This window comes from Erithacus rubecula (genome assembly GCF_903797595.1).
Source record: "Erithacus rubecula genome assembly, chromosome: 14".
Classification (NCBI taxonomy): Eukaryota; Metazoa; Chordata; class Aves; order Passeriformes; family Muscicapidae; genus Erithacus; species Erithacus rubecula.
In genome coordinates, this window is record NC_136666.1 from 16,352,350 (window position 1) to 16,371,447 (window position 19,098).

The 19,098-nt window shown below is 39.7% G+C and overlaps 1 protein-coding gene across 1 annotated transcript in view; it reads right to left on the reverse strand.

The window, feature by feature from the left end:
* Window positions 1-17,070, reverse strand: part of MTMR10 (myotubularin related protein 10) — a 33,483-nt gene extending 16,413 nt beyond the window's left edge. Inside the window, exons 1-5 of the mRNA XM_079318128.1 lie at window positions 16,763-17,070; window positions 15,555-15,615; window positions 4,556-4,692; window positions 3,978-4,050; window positions 2,815-2,957 (exon numbers count right to left, since the gene is read on the reverse strand). Of these exons, the coding sequence (XP_079174254.1) occupies window positions 2,815-2,957; window positions 3,978-4,050; window positions 4,556-4,692; window positions 15,555-15,615; window positions 16,763-16,816 (468 nt within the window). The 5' untranslated portion in view covers window positions 16,817-17,070. The remainder of the gene's footprint in view (window positions 1-2,814; window positions 2,958-3,977; window positions 4,051-4,555; window positions 4,693-15,554; window positions 15,616-16,762) is intronic.
* Between the last annotated feature and the right edge of the window lie 2,028 nt (window positions 17,071-19,098).

Consider the following 19,098-nt stretch of genomic DNA (forward strand, 5'->3'; position numbering starts at 1 on the left):
AGGAATGTGAAATGCTTCTTTTTTTGCACCGCCTAACTTCAGATTTCCCCAACTTGCTTACCCTTGCTTCCCCATCCTCCACTTCCTCCCACACCCATCTGGCTTTCCTTCCTTTGGAGACTCTATTGCTTTACTTTAGAGACAAAACAAAATGAAACTGCTAAACAGTGGTGAGTGCAAATTTCCATTCCTTCTAATTTTCCTTAACGCTTGTTTTCCAAACATCCACTAATAAAAATAAGGAAGAAAATATTTACCTGGCTGACTAATGCTGAGACAGTTTTTTATGAGCATGTATTGGCTGCAGCAATTACTGAGGGTATTTTTCTAACAGAACTGATTTTTAAGCTTCCCCATAATAATTTACCAGAAAATAAATGAATGTGTTCTCACAAAGTTTCTGCTTAAAGAAAGAAAAACAGTTCTGCCAACATTACCCATGTGTCTATGTGTAGTCAAGTCTGTCAGATTGTCCACACCAGAAACCTGCTTTCAAACTTGGATCCTTCTTTTCACAGCATCCAAAGACCCTTAGAAAGAGGATCTTTCCAAGATCCTCAAAGGGAGACTTGGAATAATCTCTGTTCTAGTAAGGCATCTTAATTATTCTCCCTTATGCCCTGTTCAGCAAATAGAGACACTTCCTTAGAACAGATTACACTCTCTTTGCCAACACCAATTTATGTCACTGGATGCTGCTGAGTATTTCCAGTATGTGCAAAGAACTATGCTTGAAACAAATTACTTAACTGCATAAAGTTAGCATCTGTTGTCTTTCTAACTACTCCATATATCAAAGCTCATTTTGAGCCATTAATTGCCATGGGTATTATTTTTATATAACTATTGCTCTAAACAGAACATTTGTGATCATCTGGCAACAAGCAGAGACATTTATACTCTTGTATTTTGAAATGCATATTTTAGTAGGCAGATATTTTGTTTTGACCTACCAGGGCTTTATTTACAGGGCTTTGTTTTTATTTGTATTATTACAAAACTCAGTTACAGTTTAAGTCTTGGTCTTCCCTACAGAAGTTATGCACACACAGTTATTTCCAAGTAGACAGGTACCAAATTTTTCTTGTACAAACAGCTGGATGTAAATATATATTAAAGAGGCCCTTCAGAACTTTGAGGAGGCCTGATCACTGTCTTCTGTTTTTGAACATCAGGACAACCTTGCTAATATGTACTACCTGAAGGGCAGGAACAGAAACCAGATAAAATCTTTCCATACCATGGTGCCAGCATGCCATCTAAATGTCAGGAATAACAAAACTCCACTCAGTATGCTGTGTAAGACAACTCCAGATGTGTTCACCAGCATCCCAAAATACTTTAAGCAAAATCCCAATACAGGAAAACTGATCTAAGGATCTCATGGTTCTGTATATTTATATTTTAAATGTTAACAGAATAATGCTATTATGGAAACATTACATTAGATTGGCTGAACCTGTTCTCCCTTCAGTAAAAGTGCTTCTGTGGTACACCCACACCAAGCTGCAGTAACCTACCTGCATGGAAACTGCAACAGTAACCACACAGCTGATATTTGGACAAGTTTTCTTCCTCACCATGAGCACATCCTGATACTTGACAATGGCAGCAGTTACACTTTTGGTCACCACCAGCACAAGCTCTATCTGGTTCTCTAGACCTAGCTGCTCTTCCTATCACAAGAAACCACCTAACACCACGTAATTATAAAAGCCTACTGTAAAGGCCTTCATAAAAGGGTTTCATGGTTTGCTCCTGCATAAGAAAATTCAGCACAAAAATGAGATGCTGAGTTTACTCTCTCCTCCAGGCTGATCACTCTCTCTTGCTGTGACAGCCAATTAGAAATAGTTGTTGTAAAGATATTGCAGGAGACAGCAGCTCCAGGGGGATTCTGGAGAAGCTGTGCAAGGGAATGTGCTGAAACACTGCCAAAGGTGGAAGGTTGGGGTGGAAGGGCAGCTGGAACAGGGGCAAGGCCAGAGCAGGGTGGCTGGTGAGGGGCTCCTGCCGCCCGTCCCCGGAGGGTGAAGGGGCAGAGCTGGTTCAGCAGCTCCGGGCACTAACTGCACACACACACTCACGCTGGGCAGATGGTCCTCGGGACTTAGAGGCTAAACTCCACGCTGATCCTGCTGAGAAGGGGAATTGTTAAGCTCCGGGAGCAAAGTGGGTCAGCCCTTAGGAAACGCCGCCGCGGCAGGCAGAGCTCCGGGAGCGGGAAGCGCTGCGGACAGGGCAGAGCCAGAGGGACACGCCCTGCGACACGGGCGGGGCAACGGACACACCCAGCAGATTCCTCCTGCCAAAATCTGGGTAAAGAGCCCAGGCTCGAGTCAATGAACAAAGTGGTGATTCCGACACCTCGCTGGAGAACTGACTGTGACACCGTCAAGGATATCTTTAAGGCAGCACGCTCAAGCTCTGGGGAAATTAAGCTTATGGCTTTCAGAAAATGTATCAAAGTTGAAACATTTTCCATAAAAATGCAAACATCTGTTGTACAGCTGCGATGCAACATTCTGATTCCAGTCCTTAAAAAGATTATTTAATGAATTAATAACTTATTTTAAAAGTACAACAGATATGACAAGAACTACTGGTTTGTCTTATATGATACTAAACAGTTAGTACATCACACTAAATTTTTTCCCTGATATATTTGACTCTAAATATCTAGATATTCTCCTGTAATAGAATGTGAATAATTTGCAATTCTTCCCTCCATTTCTCTATCAAAACATAGCAATACAAACTGTTCTTATCAGCACATGTAATGATTACAAGGAATTCAAAACAAGATAATAATACCTTTTTTGCACTTTCAGGACCTGCTTCATCAAAACGAAATCTGACAATACGGAAGTCTTTGCAATAAATTATTAATTCAGTTGGATTAAATTTAAGTTTTTGGTTGGGACCAAGGACCTTCTGTTTCCTCTTGGTGTCATTCACTGCAAAGAAGAGACAAAGTTATTCAACTGTTCTGTAAGGAAACACAAGATTGGTTAAAACAGTAATGTTGCTACCAGAAGTTTTTTATTTATTGCCACATTTTGATTCAGGTAGAAAATCTATTAATTTCCTGTTAGTAAAAGCTAATGTTTCACTAAACTTAGGGTAAACCTCATGTTTTATAGAAGGGGCAACAAATGTGGGCCAGTGCAAGACAACATAATAGGAGAATAGCACCTCTTTGTTGTAAAAAAAATAGCATTTCTTCATCATGTTCTTCCTCAGAAATGCACTAAACCTTTCATAGTGATCACAACCAACTCTGGGCATTGAAAATTTAAAACAAATAATTTAGACTACCTAAAGTCAGAAAACAAAGTATTTAACAGACCATGCCATAAACAAAAATTGAAAAATTATCACTTATATGAAATTTTACAATTACAAGATGAAAAAAATTCTTAACAAATAGCTTAGTCTAAAGAATCCAACAAATCAAAACCTGGTTCTTCACAAGAAGTATTTTGTTTCTTCAGGTTAAGATGTCGATTGCCTTTTGCAGATTTTTGGAGATCACCAGCTATTAACTTGCTAAGACTTAGAGAGGATTGAAAACTACAGCATTTCTCTTGTCAGAAATCCTAGCTATGTCTAACTGTATAAGCTTTTTTTGCAATCTAGTATATTCCAGTGGCAGAGATTCAGAGATTCAATGTAAAAATGTTGCAAACAAAATTTTCTACTGCTATAAAGTTTCTTTCCTCCACCACCTGTTGATTCAGTATGGTAGTTATAAAATCTATAATATCAAGACCCAACTAAGTCTCCCACATGGCACCTCAAGATTTATTCAGCATTTGAGGCTCTTATCCTAATTTTAAACAAACCAAATACTTAAATAAGGGAAGATTAATGACATAAAACCTCAAGTGTCAACAATTCTGCAGAACTTATCAGGTAACAGTTTTTTACTGAGTAAGAACAAAGCCTGTCATTATACTTAACTATTTTTTACATACCTGTGACAATCTGTTCAATGCATGTGAGTGGAACATCATGTTCACCAAGGAGGAGGTTTTTATAATGGAATTTCTGAAACACATGAACTCACAGCCATTAATTGCAGTTCTGCAGTTTGCAACCAGGTATACAGCACAACTTTGAAGAAACTACAATAAAAATCAGGCATGCCCAGGCTTTTCTGACAGGTATCACCCTTGCTTATTCCCAGGTAATTAGAGGCTGCTGAACTGCACATGCAGCCATCTAGAAACCCCAGTGGAATATACAGAATAACATCCCTATTTGCACTGAATTTACTGTATTAGTATGAAAAATTACTGCTAGAAATTCAATACAATTTGAAGTATAAAATATATGTGTGTGTGTGTATATATATCTATATATATAGAATATAAGAAATCTCCAATTATTATTACTTTTGTAAGCATAGAAAGAAAAAAAAATAGTAATTCTACTTTCAGAGACAAGTTTTGATAACTACTTCATGCCAAAAATCAAAACCCAACTTTTTGAAGTAGCTTTGGCCAATCTTCCTGACCATTAGTGAATGAGCATCATGTGAGCAATAACCAACCTGCAGTGGCATCGGGTCATCCGTGATAAAGGAAATCTTGAAGTTAGTGCAAACCAACTTGCCCCACAGATCATACTGGCTTGTGTCTGTTGCAATGCACTTTCTTACAAAATTTACTTCATTCACCACAATTTCACCTAAAACAGAAGAAAGGGAGGGGAAAGGAGAAGCTTATATAAATCCTGTAGGTACAACAATTCTAAGTCTGTAGTACCAAGGAACTCCTTTACTGGTTTCAAGTTGTCCACCTCTTCTGGGTACACGTGGAGTTTAGCCAACACCACTCCAGGGAAAAGAGAAAACTACTGTTCCAAAATGGACAATATTGTGCAGTAGTTGAAATAAAACAAAACCCAAAACCAACAAAAACAACCAACCAACTTAAAATGAAAAACAAAACAAACCTCAAACAACAAAACCCAAAAGAAACCCCACAAGAAACCCAACCCACAGTCAAACCCAAGAAAACCATGACACAACACTTCCCTTAGATACAGAGATCAAGATCTGCAATTCTCCACTATTAAAAATTCATTGGTTTGAGCAGCACTGTCCTTTAAACAAGCACACATTCCTGTTCTTCAGCTAGTGTTTATTTTAAAAACTGAAATTAGCTGGCTATTGTTAAGTACTTCAGAGAGTTTTATAAACTTTCTGAATTCAGAATCATCAGGCCACATCACATTTTGCATTTATTTATTTCATATTTTCAGGTGAATTCAAAAAACAGAGTGCAAAAACATTTCCAACTTTTTACTGTGACTGTCTAATGAAGGAGACATTTTCTTGGTCTCCTTCATAAAAAAAGAAGATGCAAATAAAGAAAAAAACAATGCTAATTGGTCTGGCATAATCTATGAAATAAAAAAATTAAAAACCAGCAACTCTTGCTTCAGTAATCTAACTTGGTAATTCCTTTTACTCCTGTACAGGGCTTTCACTTCTGTCATCAGATCAACCACCTCTGCTGCTGCTGTCTACCATAAATAGTGTGGGAGTACAAGTGTGTTCCAAGAAAAGTGTAATTTCATATTGGCTCTGAGATTCTGCTGAGAAGAAACTAAGAGCTAAAGACTGCTGAAGCCTCATTTGCTTGTAATAGGTTTGGCATGTTTAGTCCCAGTGCCCAAAATGCCATCTCAGTCATGCTCTGCATGGAAACAGCTCTTGAGGCAGCTGTGCTGGCAGGAATCAGTTAGTGCATGTCCAAGGAGTGTAACCACAGCCTGGAATAAACTCCCCATTTATATCCTGCTGTAGAGCAGGTATTTTCCTCAGGTGCTTATCACTGCAGCCAAGTAACCACACCTTGTCTTTAATGTCCCAGACACTAAAGAGGAATTGAGAGAAATGCACCTTCTGCCCTCCCAAGCCCCATCCCTGCTTGCTCCTCATCCTGAGCTGCTTCACTCTGCTCTCCTGCTGGAGCGCTTGCCCTGATATGATCAGGGATCTGCCTGGAAGTCACTAAGAGCAGCAGCAGCATCTCTGCTTTTGGCTCAGTTGTTCAGCTGTAAAAATATCTGTAGCCTTGAGCTGCCAGAATTACAATCTGTGTTCTGGGACTGTTTGAAGATGTGAGGAGACAAGTTTCATTGACCTGTGTTATCATATACATGAATATTCTATGTCAGAAGTGGCAGGAGCTGTGAAAATGTCTATAAACAGATCTCCTGGAGCTTTAAAGTCTTTCCTCAAATAGTGCTAAAATATGCTTAAATAAGCTTTTGAATATGAAAATAAAAGATCTCATTCTGATAGCTTCAGTACAAGTCCACAGCAGCTGAAAACAATGTCTTATAATGGGGTACATGAGAATGACAAGCCCTACTTCTGTTAAATATTGTAATGAAAATGTTTCAATACTTAGCATGGTCTGGCCCGAAAATTCTTAATGCCCAGCATTTCTTAAAATAATCTGTTTACTTAAATAACTACAAAAGCCCAAACCATTTATTGAGGCAGTTTCTCCTCAGTGTTGGTATTAAGTCTTCAACTATTCAATGTGAAGTTCTAAGTCACCTCCTGTGTATGAAGAAAAACAACCTCCTCACAAACTGAGTTCTAAGTAATTTTTATTCCTCTCTCTCCCTATTGCCAGTGTATCACCGCATTTTTAATAAAAAATTATGGAGAGCTAAATACACCATGAAATGAAATGCAACTTCCATAGCTTTTTTTTTTTGGTAACATCCCTTTACCTGTTACTAAGTATAATATTTTTTACTGTCACATAGGAGACATTTCTAAAAGCAAATTACTATTATCAAACTATTTCAGTATTTCATTACTTTGATGTAGCCAAACAGTAATGAAATACATTCACACATCTTCAATTTGAATTTACCACAGTTTAAAACATGCCTGCTACATCATTCTCTTTCCAAAGCCAGTCCTTTTTACTTCCCTCCTCCATTCCTCATAATTGTGTGGCTACACTGCAACATGTTTATTCTAATCCTATTTTAGTGCAACCACATTTAGTTTCATTTCATCCAGCTGAAATACATTCTGGATTTTCTGGTCCAGCTCCTCTTCTGCTCTCAGGTTTACAGCCCTAGCACAGAACTGTCCTTTTTGAACCTAAGGAGTAAGGTATGGCAGGACAGAGAATGTGTGCACACCAACTTCAGCCAAAGCATGAGAAAGCTTGCAAATTTAATAGATGCAATTTTCAAACACCTCTAGAAATTGATTTTTTTTTTTTCTGAGATGCAGGCTTGGAATTTTATATGACCCATCTTTTATCCCTCATTTGGACATCCATAATGAGCAATATAAAAAGCAACAAACCATTGAAAATTTAAATGTAGGAAAGTAGATAAACAACGTGAGTAGTAAGTGCAGGATTTGCACAATGAACCCTGCGTGTGTTTGTAGTTGAGTAGGTGATTTCTCCTATACAAGACAACAACACAGCTCTTCAGAGATTTTACACTGCACATTTCCACAATGTAGCTGCTGCTTTTTTCCAGTAAACAGTCACAAGCTGTTCCAGACAAGGAACAGCAGTCAACACTTCCATGTGACTCCAAGAGTCAAAGAATGATCTCAGGAGACAAGAGCAGTTTGTTTAAACTTTGACAGGAAACCAGAAGAGAAATTTCAGGTTGCCACCCTTACATAGAAAGCCTAATCATGTTTAATGAAATAATTTCTGCATCGAATATATTAATTGCAATAAAAACAGGAGATACTGAAAGATCTATCTAGCTAATACACCCTCAGAAAAATTCTGCTAAATCTTCCAAAACACTAAGGAACTAAGCAGTATTTTATATGTGCAGACACATACACAGATCAACACATATACAGAGATGGAGCATGGCACACATACATATATGCACATCTTAAAATGCTAACAGGCAGTATTCTTATCACATTAAAAACCTGATACTTGCTAGAGGCAATGAATGGCTGAAATCATATCTCATAAATTAATAATGCAAATCCTACAAGCTCAATAAGCTTGCAGGTACCTGACCTGCTGCTAAGGAAAATTTCCCAATGCTGTACTAGAAGCACAAGAATAGATTTATCAGCATAAACTTTCTTTAATGAGCATTGAAGCTCTAAGGATATGTTTAATAGATATAACAGAAGTTATTAAGTACTTTATGCAGTCATATAATTTCTACCTCAATCCATAAAAACTAGCACTGGAATGCACATAGGAAACTGAACTCCTCTTTCCCATTTACAATGCTGATAATGATTATACCCAAGTAAGACAACAGAAAACCAGCTTATGTCAAAGATAGTCTTAGAAATTCACAATAGAAAAGCTCAAGTTAATTCAAGTAGCCATTTAACCATTAAGAATGCACAACAATGAGTTCACTTGTAAAATATTTGGCAAATAATTAACTTTCGGAAATTCCCAAGTAAGAATTTCCAATAAAAACTTCATTAATAAGTAACTGAAATCTACAACATTTTTGTCCCTTTATCAGCTCTCCTGTGGAGACAATACCCAACTTGTATGAGTTTATTAGTATGCACCAAGCATTTAGATGTAAATGTCTCTAATCCACTTCTAAATGAATCTTCTGTTCAGTGTGCTCAGGCACTTCCAAAGTTAAGAAAAAAAAAAGTTTTTATTAGCTCATGAAATAATAACCTTTCATCTATTTTCTGATTTTCATGAGCTCTTACAAGGTTATTTCAAAAGGACAGCTCAATTCTGTGATTACTGGAGAATGAAAAACAATTTGCATTAATTTTTAATAGGAGAACCTGGGATTTCTACCAAAGAACAGCTCTGACCACTGCTTGGAGAGTGATGTGTTATAAATGCACAGTACCAAAAGAGCTTGCTTTGCCAGTCTTACTGGAAAATTGTTATTAAAATATCATATATGAATATTTCAGTTTCTCTAGTGTGCTAACAGAAAAGAGCTTAGATAAATTTTTATATGTTCAGTAAAGGAAAAAGTACCAAAAAAAATAAAGGTTTCCTGGTAAGTCTTCAAAGATCTTCTCTCACAATAACAAGGCTAAAATCAGTATTTGCCCAGTAATGGCTAACAAACAAAAAAACCCAAAACACACAAATCCACATCTGGCACCTGAGAAGATAATTCCTTTTCTGAACTAGGATGGGATGCTCCACAGAAGCTTTCCCCACATCTCAGAACTGCAGTGAAGGACACAGGAATGCAGAGTATGCAACAAACAACAGAGGTTCAGATGGCAAGAAGGGAACATCCATCAGGAGCAAAGCTCCCATTATCAAAGAGATCAAAAACAAAGTATGGCAGAAAACTAAAAAACTGCTTACAGACTTAATCCAGGGACTTGTATTACTGCTAAAATAGAAACAGTTCCATAGTTGACATTCATTTCCACCTCAAGCCCTGTGCTGGCACTGCCATTTATGACAGACTTTGTTAATCACATCAGAGAACTGATCCAGTTAAAAATGGATTATTTTCTTCCTTTTTTGTCAGTTCAAATTTCACCTGAATTAGCTCTAATCTGGCTTGTTCTTTGGTTGTACAAAAAAGCATCAGCATGAAGTAGTTAAGAATGCACCTGTGTGTGAGAAAAGCAGAATAATAAACAACTCCTGTTGGCATCTGTATGTATAGTTGGGTAAATTAAAATAAACTCTTATCACCAGAACCCCTTCAATAAGAGTTTTTAGCAAAGGTCATTGTTCTGTAATGTGAACAACAGACAAGCCAGTGAGAAGGGACTGTGTTTGGTGCTTGCATATTTTTAAGTCTGGCTACATAAACTACAGATTCCCAAACCTTGACTTTGCCTAAACAATATCATCAGTAACAATTTGAGAAGACTGAGGTTTGTTATTTTATAACTAGGTTACCAATACAAGTTACAGATGCTGAATTTCTAATGTACTACTGAGTCTTTGTTAGATTATACAGGTTTGGCTTAACACATAAATTAATACAGACACATTTGTTTGGAAAGTAGTTTGGGATCTGTTCACTGAAGACTTGCTTCATTGAAGAAAATATAATTTCCAAGAGACAAAACCCCCAGGAGCTTGGACAGATGACAATTCAGAATCTACTGGATTTTAGTGGCCTGTAGCATTAAACACATTTGGGCAGAGTGGGCAGAAACCAATTACTTTTCAACTTCTTTGCAAAATGCACATGTAAAAACCTAAAAAATACTTAATTTTATAATAGGCTCATCCTTCTAGCTTCAAGGAATTATTCCAATATTGGCTGATGGGTAATTTGTTGCATCTAGCAAATTATTTTTGTAGATGTTTACAAATATTAAAATACATTACTAGTCAGAAGCTTTAAGAAATGCCTTTTATAACAAAAGGCAGGACAAAATTACTCCATCCAGTAAAATCTAAGATTGTATCTGGTACTTAGATTCTGCATGCAGACTGCCTTTGTTGTACTTATGTCCTGCCAAACCTTAAAAAAACCAAACCCAAACACAGAACAAGCACTTAACTGAACTCAAACCACGCCTGAAAATTTATTTTGAGCCAAACAAACAAAAAAGCTGTAACAGAAAAGAGCACTCAGCATATACTTACTGTGACATCTCGTTCTAAATCTAAGTCAAATGTTTGGTTCATTTTTAAACTTCTTGCAGTATGAAAAACCAGTTTGCAGAAACCTGTTGTTTCAGATTTCAAATTCTGAATTTGAAACTCCCATAACTTATATAAAACTTCTGGCAAGCTTTGCATAGACCAAAAAAAAAAAAAAAAAAAGGACATCTACTTTAAAAAAGTTTTAGGGAATTGCAATATTTTCCAAACTGCCATTCTGAACTTCTAATCTGACCATTCTTAAAGGTTGAAAATAATTTCAAACTCTTGTATAACAACGATTCCTGAAAACAAGTTGCAGCCACAAAGCTTTTTTGCTTCATTTTTTTAATATCACATATTAATTTTAAAACAGATGACTTTTCACAGTAACATTTCAGTTTCAAATAAAAAAAACTTGATGCAAGGGAAAGAACCTAAGGCTGCAATGATGCCTTAGTGAGCAGCACAGCCCTGGAAATGCGAGGCAGTGCTGGAACAGCTCGGAGCTGCCTTGGGCAGGCTCTGCTCGGGTGTTACCAGCGCCGGGAGGCTGTGGGTACTCACATGCACATCCTGAACGGATCAGGCAATGCCTTCCTGAGTATCAGTACCTCATATCCACAGCAAAAGCACCCACAGTGACAGCACTGCACTTGTACCAACTCAACAAGCCCAGTTTTCCCTCGAGGGATTAAGGTGAAAGGATGCCGGGGGTTATTCATTAACCTCGCACAGCCCCAGCCCTGCCCCGGGCACCGGGGTGCAAAGCAGAGAGAAAAGAACATACCTGGGACACTAATGCACAAGGGTGCCTCAGTGATCACTGGATTTCCCTCTCCTATCACATGATGTGTTGCAGCTGCTCTGGAACACATGACTCAATGTAATAAGGAATTGCAGAAAGCAGAAAAAAACAAAAAAGCTAACTTGCAAGAGAAACAGACTTTTCTAAAAGATCAATTTTTTCCATAATACAGTCTTAAAAGCATCTCCAAATAAAATTTCTACAGTCACTTCCCTTTCTAAAGGCACAGATATATATAAAAAAGCCAAAAATAAATAAAAAAAAAAAGGTGGCAAAGTCAATCAGCATTGTTAAATAAAAGCCGAATATATCCAACATGACTCCACCTCAACAAAAGCCAGGAGCTCAGCACAACCAAAAAACGTTCAGAATTAATCAAAAAGGTGATCACAGATACAGGAAACTTCATTTTCAGGACATTTTCTAAGACAATTAAACTAAAGGGAAGCAAAACAAAGTGCATGTATAACATAGGTCTGAAAACCACAACTTGCATGAGATGGAGGAATACAGTTTGATGTTTTCTGTGTCTTACAAGAACTAGGATTTTTCCAAAGGAACTGTATGGTGGTAATTTCAGAAAAAAACAATTAAGAGGAGTTGTAACAGCATAAAATTAAACAGTGGAACTTGTTACCATGAAGCTGTGGGTGATAAACATTTACACAGCTACAGAAAACAACTGCATAAATTGAAGTAAGACAAATCCAGCAAAAGGAACTTGGTAGCATTGTTTCTATGATATCCTGACCTCACCACCACTGACTCTTTAACTTACTTTAGCATGAGCAAGCCTTAAAGATAAAAACTACTATTCCAATTCAGTTTAGTCTATAATTTTATAACCATTTCTAGCCTTCTTGTAAAAACTTACACGTAGCAACTACTAGTTTAATCTACTAGCAAATTAGGATACTGAGCAATAATCCAACTAATTCAAGGGGACATTAAGATTCAGGAGGCACAATCTTTTCCTCAAACTCAATCAGATGCTCCACTGGTTACATAATCTGCTGGAGAATGCCCTGTGTGAGCAACAGGGAGGATCTCATAGGCTGTTCTTGCCCAAACCAAAACATGGCACTGGTTCCAGTACAGGCACCAGCCTGGTCCATTGTCCATCCCTGTACTGCACTCTGCAGACTTCTTTGCCATTCACATTATGGAGACACACTCTGCATTCACAGTCCACTAGTGCTGGACAGATTTTTTGAATGCTCAGGTTGATGACTTGAAAACAATACAGACACAGTTATGGAAAATAGGTTACAGCTGATCACCAGAACAAAACACACCTTCAGGTTTAATAACTGGAACTCTGTGCTCCCCTAAGGTACTCAGATTAATTTCCTACCAGCCAGGCAAGGCACTTTACAGACTGACTGGTAGACTACCTGCTATTTCTGTAATTTTCCACTTTGACATGCTTATAAAATCAGCAATGCACACAAAGGGGAAAAGAGTGAAACTGTTACAGAGGCCAACTCAACAAATTCTGCAGAAACTCTCATTAACAGAGCAAACACTAGGAAAACAGAGGCGCAGAAAGAAAAATAAACATTTTTATAACTCCATCTCAAACCTGTATCATGTTTTGCAATAAAATTACACCAAATCCTATAAAATTACTTGCTTTTCCCTACTGTAGTATCAGTGTTGTCCCTTCCAACCAAGGTTTTTTTACTTGTTTTAAATGATACTTGTTCCTTTTCCCAATAAATACCTTCCTCAGGGCATACAGTTCCACAAAAACACAGGCTTTTGCTCCAAATTCTGATGAGATGCAGGCTCTGGGCTCCAGAGGAAACTTTCAAAACAATCTCTACAGGTTGAAAGTTGATTCCAATGATTTTTTTTTCAGTAAATACCACTTCATTTTCTTACCAGATGTCTTATTTCCTAGCCTATAACTCCTTGTCCTAACTGCACTGCACAATCTAGACAGCAGGGCATTTAGCTATTTTGGAATTAGTAAGCAAGCCACTCCCTCAGAGTCACTACATTTTAGGAATCAAAAGCTTAATACAACCATTTGCAGGTTTTGAAGATTACTAGAGCCAGTACCAGCTTGTGCTAATGCAAATTAATTCCAAAAGGACTCCTTAAAAAACTCCTCTACTTAAAAAGGCATAACAAACATTCAGCCACTCAGGTTTATCTCTGTTCCTGAGACCAAAAGCAATTTCACACAACTGTTAAGGATAGGATGTTATGAATGCCATACTGAAACTGTATTTACAAGGAAGTGCAAGTCAACCTTAATATAATTAAATGAGTTGGAATTTGGCCAGTAACTTGGGTTATGACAAATCCAAAAGCCACTCTATCCAACAGTACAATGTGTACTTGTTTATGCACTTTTCTACAGCACGGTTGATGACAGAAACAAAAAAAAATGTGTTTAGGCTGGTGCTTAACTTCAAACAGGAAGAGCTGCATTGAACTAATTTTAAATGTCACTCCTAACACCCTCCCAATTCTCACACAGAGTCATGAGCAGATTTTGTCAGAGCTACTCTGTGGCTACACAGAGTAGTAAATTTTGTCGTGAAATAATTCAAAATAATACCTTAGAATGATATGGAGGTGGAAATTTTAAGTCTGAAGTACATCATACTGTAGCTTCCACATAACTTGGGGCAACTTACTACCAATGTCCCAAAAGCCATCAAATGCTGACTTCAAAAATAGGGCAGACAAGGAAAATAATGCAAGAGGGAATAACTATGAACCAGTTGAAAAAAACCAAACCCAGTCAGCATCATTTTAAGAGTACTAAGGAGTTTCACAAACAGAGAATGAACCAAATGCACAAATGGCAGCACAGAAGTTAGTTCTTGTAACTGCTCATGGCCAGGTCCCCCAGCAAAGGCAGGACAAGCCACATTTTGAGCAAAGCACTCTGGTAGTGCCTTGCATTTGCTGTGGAATGTCTCAAAGAACATGCAGTCACTTCCTTGTGAGTCAAAGGCCTTGGATGAAAATCAACAGCAGAATCACTGAGATGCCAGTTGGTAAGCAGAAGTTTTGCAAGCATAAAAACATAACTATTTCAAATATCAAGCAATCTCAGCAATTTTAAGACATTTATGCCTCAAGCAAACTCTGCATTCTTTTGTTTCATGAAGAATGTCAGGCAGTTGTTATTTACTCTTTCAGCTGAACATTTTCCACAGTATTTCAGTCTCTTAGGTACCTCACTGGACCATATCACATATCAATTAGTAATGCTTAATTAGCAACAGGCCCATGTAAAGCAGTGACAGAAATAATGTTAAGAGTTGTTTATACCTACGTCAGTGTGTGTGTAAATTCATAATTTTTAATAAGCAGTCTGAATGCTGACAAAAAACTGTAGTATAACATTGTTTTAAGCTCAAAATTATCCTTGGAAACTGCAAGCCAAATTTATTACTGTGATGTATAGTTTGTAATGAGAGTAATCTTGAGAACAGTAGATTGTTCCTTCCATATCTGAAAAAAGGCTTTTAGAAATCCTCATAGATCAAACAGTCATTTGCCAGAGATTATTTCTTATTTAAAATATGAATGTCCTAAAAATCCACCTTACATTTTTATAAATATGTAATGATGAACAGTAATAAGAGCATTGCTTTATTTCACCCACACCCAAAAAAGATTATTCTGTAGAGGTCTGAAGACACAAATTCCAAACTTACCTAATGGCACCCCATTCAATAAGAGTAAATTAATAAAGATGGCATTAAAAGTTTTCCAATAGAGAAGTCAATCATTCCCACATACTGGAAATTCTATGGTTATTTTCCTTTAAAATAAAGGAAGACCCTGACACAGGCTTTGGTACTGGCTTCTGCACACAGGTAAATATCTATCTAATGAAAATGTAATTACCAGCAGTCTTCCAAAAGGGGTGAAGAATGGAAAAACATTTAACTGTGGTTTTATTTCCAATACTCACAATAAAACCAAGACATTACTCTGTATGTTGCAAAGCATCACACAGGCAAAATTGCCTAAGTATTTATTTAGCATTTCAGATGGGTTAGAGTAAGTTTCTACAGACACAAATATCATTACCTTTTCCTGCTCAAAAGCAATATTCCCTTAAGGAGCAATGCTAAGATTAAAATATACCAAAATCAATACCAACAGAGGTATTTGTCAAATTCCTGATTCATGCCTACCTGGTAAAAGTACTGGTTCCAGTTTTTTAATCCTTGGTTCTGATGCTATATTGTCATCAGCCTGAAGAAAAAAAAAAAAAAAAAAAAAAAGATAATTTACTTAAGGCTCAGAACTTTACTGTCAGACACAAGCCTGATCTGCTTGTACAGAAGAGAAACTTCAAAACTTTTTAAAGTTTTTGCTTTAAAAGTTCATCTTAAGGAGCTAGACTCCAAGAATAGCAAGAGTTTTAAACAATTTCGAGGGCATTTAGATTTGTACCAAAAGAACAGTAAAATATTTTAAATATTCATGTTTAACAAATTGGGTAACCCAAACTATCACAAGTCACAGGGTGAACAAAAACCAATTTGGCTTGACATTCCATAATAGCTCAAGATCTTCATCCACAGATATAGACACACAAGTTCAAAAAAACTCTCTAGTAACTCCTAACATGCACAACTTTCCAACAAAGATTTCAAAAAAACCCAAGGCCTAGAATACACATATGCCTACTTGCACTTCAGTTTCAAACCTTAAAAATTAAAATCTTCTATAAAAAGACTGGAATCTTTGGTGGAATAACCCACAGTTGCTACAGTGACAGCAACATAACCATTTCCCAGGACAAGGAATATCCAGAACTGTGTTACATTGACAGTTCACTTTAACTAAGAAATTGTGAAAAAACAAAAATCATTCAACATGTCAAACATGTTGCTAGAAGAGGTCCTGTCTTGTTTAAAGTAAATACCACTTTCTGTCAAGTGCACGTCCAGAGAACACAAAAAATCCTGGTGTTTCTCGACACCCTCAGTACTGCATGTGCTGTACATAATTGACAGATACACTCGGCTTTCTTATCTATTTAATCAGGCACGTTCTAAAGGTGAAACGATGGCTACAAGTGACCTTAATCATCTGCCCGCTGCTTTCTCCTCATCCCGCCCAGCGCTGCCAGCAAAGCGAGCCCAGACACCTGAAGCGCACCTCGAAACTTTCCAAAATAATTCCGCGCGGGCCGATTTTAACGAACGCAAGACTTCATTTCGACACAAGTCCTGCTTCCCGAGCACAGTGTGCCGAGGCCGAGGGCTGCACCCCGACCCCGCCGCTCGGCTTTTGTTCCCCGGAGCGCTCGGGGCCCCGCCGCAGGTGCGGCTCGGCAGCCGGGCCGGCGGGCACGGCAGCGACAGGGACAGCAATGGCAGCAAAAGGCGGTTACCTGAGGCAGAAGGTACGACTTGAAGGTGGGTTTGGGCTGCTTGAGGAAGAACATTGCGGCCGCCGACGGGCGGGGCGGGCCGGGCCGGGCCCCGGAGGTGGTGCCGACACCCGCCGGCTCAGGCCCGGCGCCCGCGGCCGCTCGGGCTGCGCTCCCCGTCACACCGCGGGGGCGGCCCCGGCGCACCCTCCTTCCCCAGGGGAGGAGCCAGCGGCCTGGGCAGGCCCGGGCTGGGGCCGCCGCCGCCCCGCATGGAGCCGCCGCGGCTCCCTCCGCCTCGCTGGGCCGGCTCCGCGGGCCGGGCCGTGAGGGGCGGGCGCGGCCGCGTACGGCGGCGCGGAGGGAACAAGCGGCTCCCGCGGCACCGCGAGCCCCGTCCCGGCCGCGCTGCCGGGGGCGGGACACCGGCCCCAGCCCGGCCCCAGGGAACAGCCGGAGCGGGACACCGGCCCCATCCCGGCCTGTCCTGCCCCGGGGAACAGCCGGAGCGGGACACCGGCCCCAGCCCGGCTCCAGGGAACAGCCGGAGCGGGACACCGGCCCCATCCCGCCCCAGAGAACAGCCGAGCGGGACACCGGCCCCAGCCCGCCCCAGAGAACAGCCGGAGCGGGACACCGGCCCCATCCCGCCCCAGAGAACAGCCGAGCGGGACACCGGCCCCATCCTGCCCCAGGGAACAGCCAGAGCGGGACACCGGCCCCATCCCGGCCTGTCCTGCCCCAGAGAACAGCCCGAGCGGGACACCGGCCCCAGCCCGCCCCAGGGAACAGCCAAAATCCATCACTGTTATCCCTTTTCAATAGGAAACTCAGTAACTGGTCATATTTGCTTAGTGGCCTGTGGCAACCATAAAGGTCTGTGCTGCTGGTGATTATGTGACTGCTCTGAACTTGGCCTCCACAGTGGAAATACCTTCTACACAAAGCAACAGTTTGGGTGGAACTGTGGTTTAATGGAGAGCCCTAGATCAGGAATACATGGTGTGAGATCTAAGGGAGGGGAGAGCGTGGTTCTCCTGCTGCTGATCCAGTCACAAGGGAACTGGGTCAAACCACCAGGTCTCCAGATTTTGGAGCCAGGTCTGGTTCAGCAGGGTAAGAAGGGCTGGCCCCTGGCTGCTGGTGCACCACAGTCATGGGTCCAGCCATGAGCCAAGCACAGCTCTCAGCAAGGACCATGGTTTAGGGGTGAGAGTTAAAGGACCTGACAAACAAACTGCTGGTGGTTTGCAGTCTCACCATATGAAAAAGCATGATTTTGGTCTGCATGCTGTCATGAAATTGAAACAGCTCACATACAATATAGCATTAGTAAAAGCCTGCTACAGCATAGTGGTGAAGACTATGGAAAAATGGACATTTTTAGACACAAAATGACACATGCAGCACTCAATATCAGCTGCAAGGCGAAGATCTTCCCTCATTAATAGAAAGTATATTATATTGCATTGTAGGGATTTTTTGTGAAGTCTGAGGGGACTTTAGGGCACAATCTGGATTCCACAATTCAAAGGAGATGCCCCACTGATTGCAGCAGATAAAACCAATCCCAATGTACTTTTCAAAACAAGTGCACCTCTTTGCCCTAAGGTCCCATCTTATTGATATTGGCAGACAATGCCCTTCACTTCATTATCTGTTTTCATATACACCACTTTTATTTTATGCTGCAAATATCATTGTCTGAGTGGGATTATTCAGCATGGCATGATCTCATGCCCCAGTCCATTTTAGAGAGTGCACTGTGCTGCAGATGCTGCTGATGGTGTAAAGCTGAGTGCTGTGAGAGCAAACCACAGCCTCTCTCATCCCCCTTCATAACATAAATCCTTTGGATATTTGATAGGTGAGAAATATTGTGGGACTAGCCCTTGTCTTTATCCTTCTTTAAAGTTTTTGTTCCTATTCAGAACACTGGTGAAAGGGAATTTGACTTAAAAAGGGGGATGAGAAAGTGAGGGGATGAGGAAGGCAGAAATTGCCCAGACTTGAAACTGCACATAATGAATTTGCCAGTGATATTAAAAATTATGATTATTTACACCACATCAGAATTGCAAGAGTGTTTTTGTGTCAGCCCAGAGACTTTTTAGGAGGAGCTGCAAAAGCAATTTCACTCATGAGAGGGTGATCACAGGACAGCAAAATTTTCCGTAAAGGGCTGCACTGACACATTGATATTGCAGTGCTGTTCTGAAAAGGAGCAAACAAAATCTAAACTAAGCTTTCAAAAGATTTGTGTGGATTGTTACTGGAACTGGTTATGTTTCCACTGAAGGAGTTCTATGCCACTAGGAGAAGAAGGCTGATTTGGCAGAATTGAGTGTTTTGGAGAA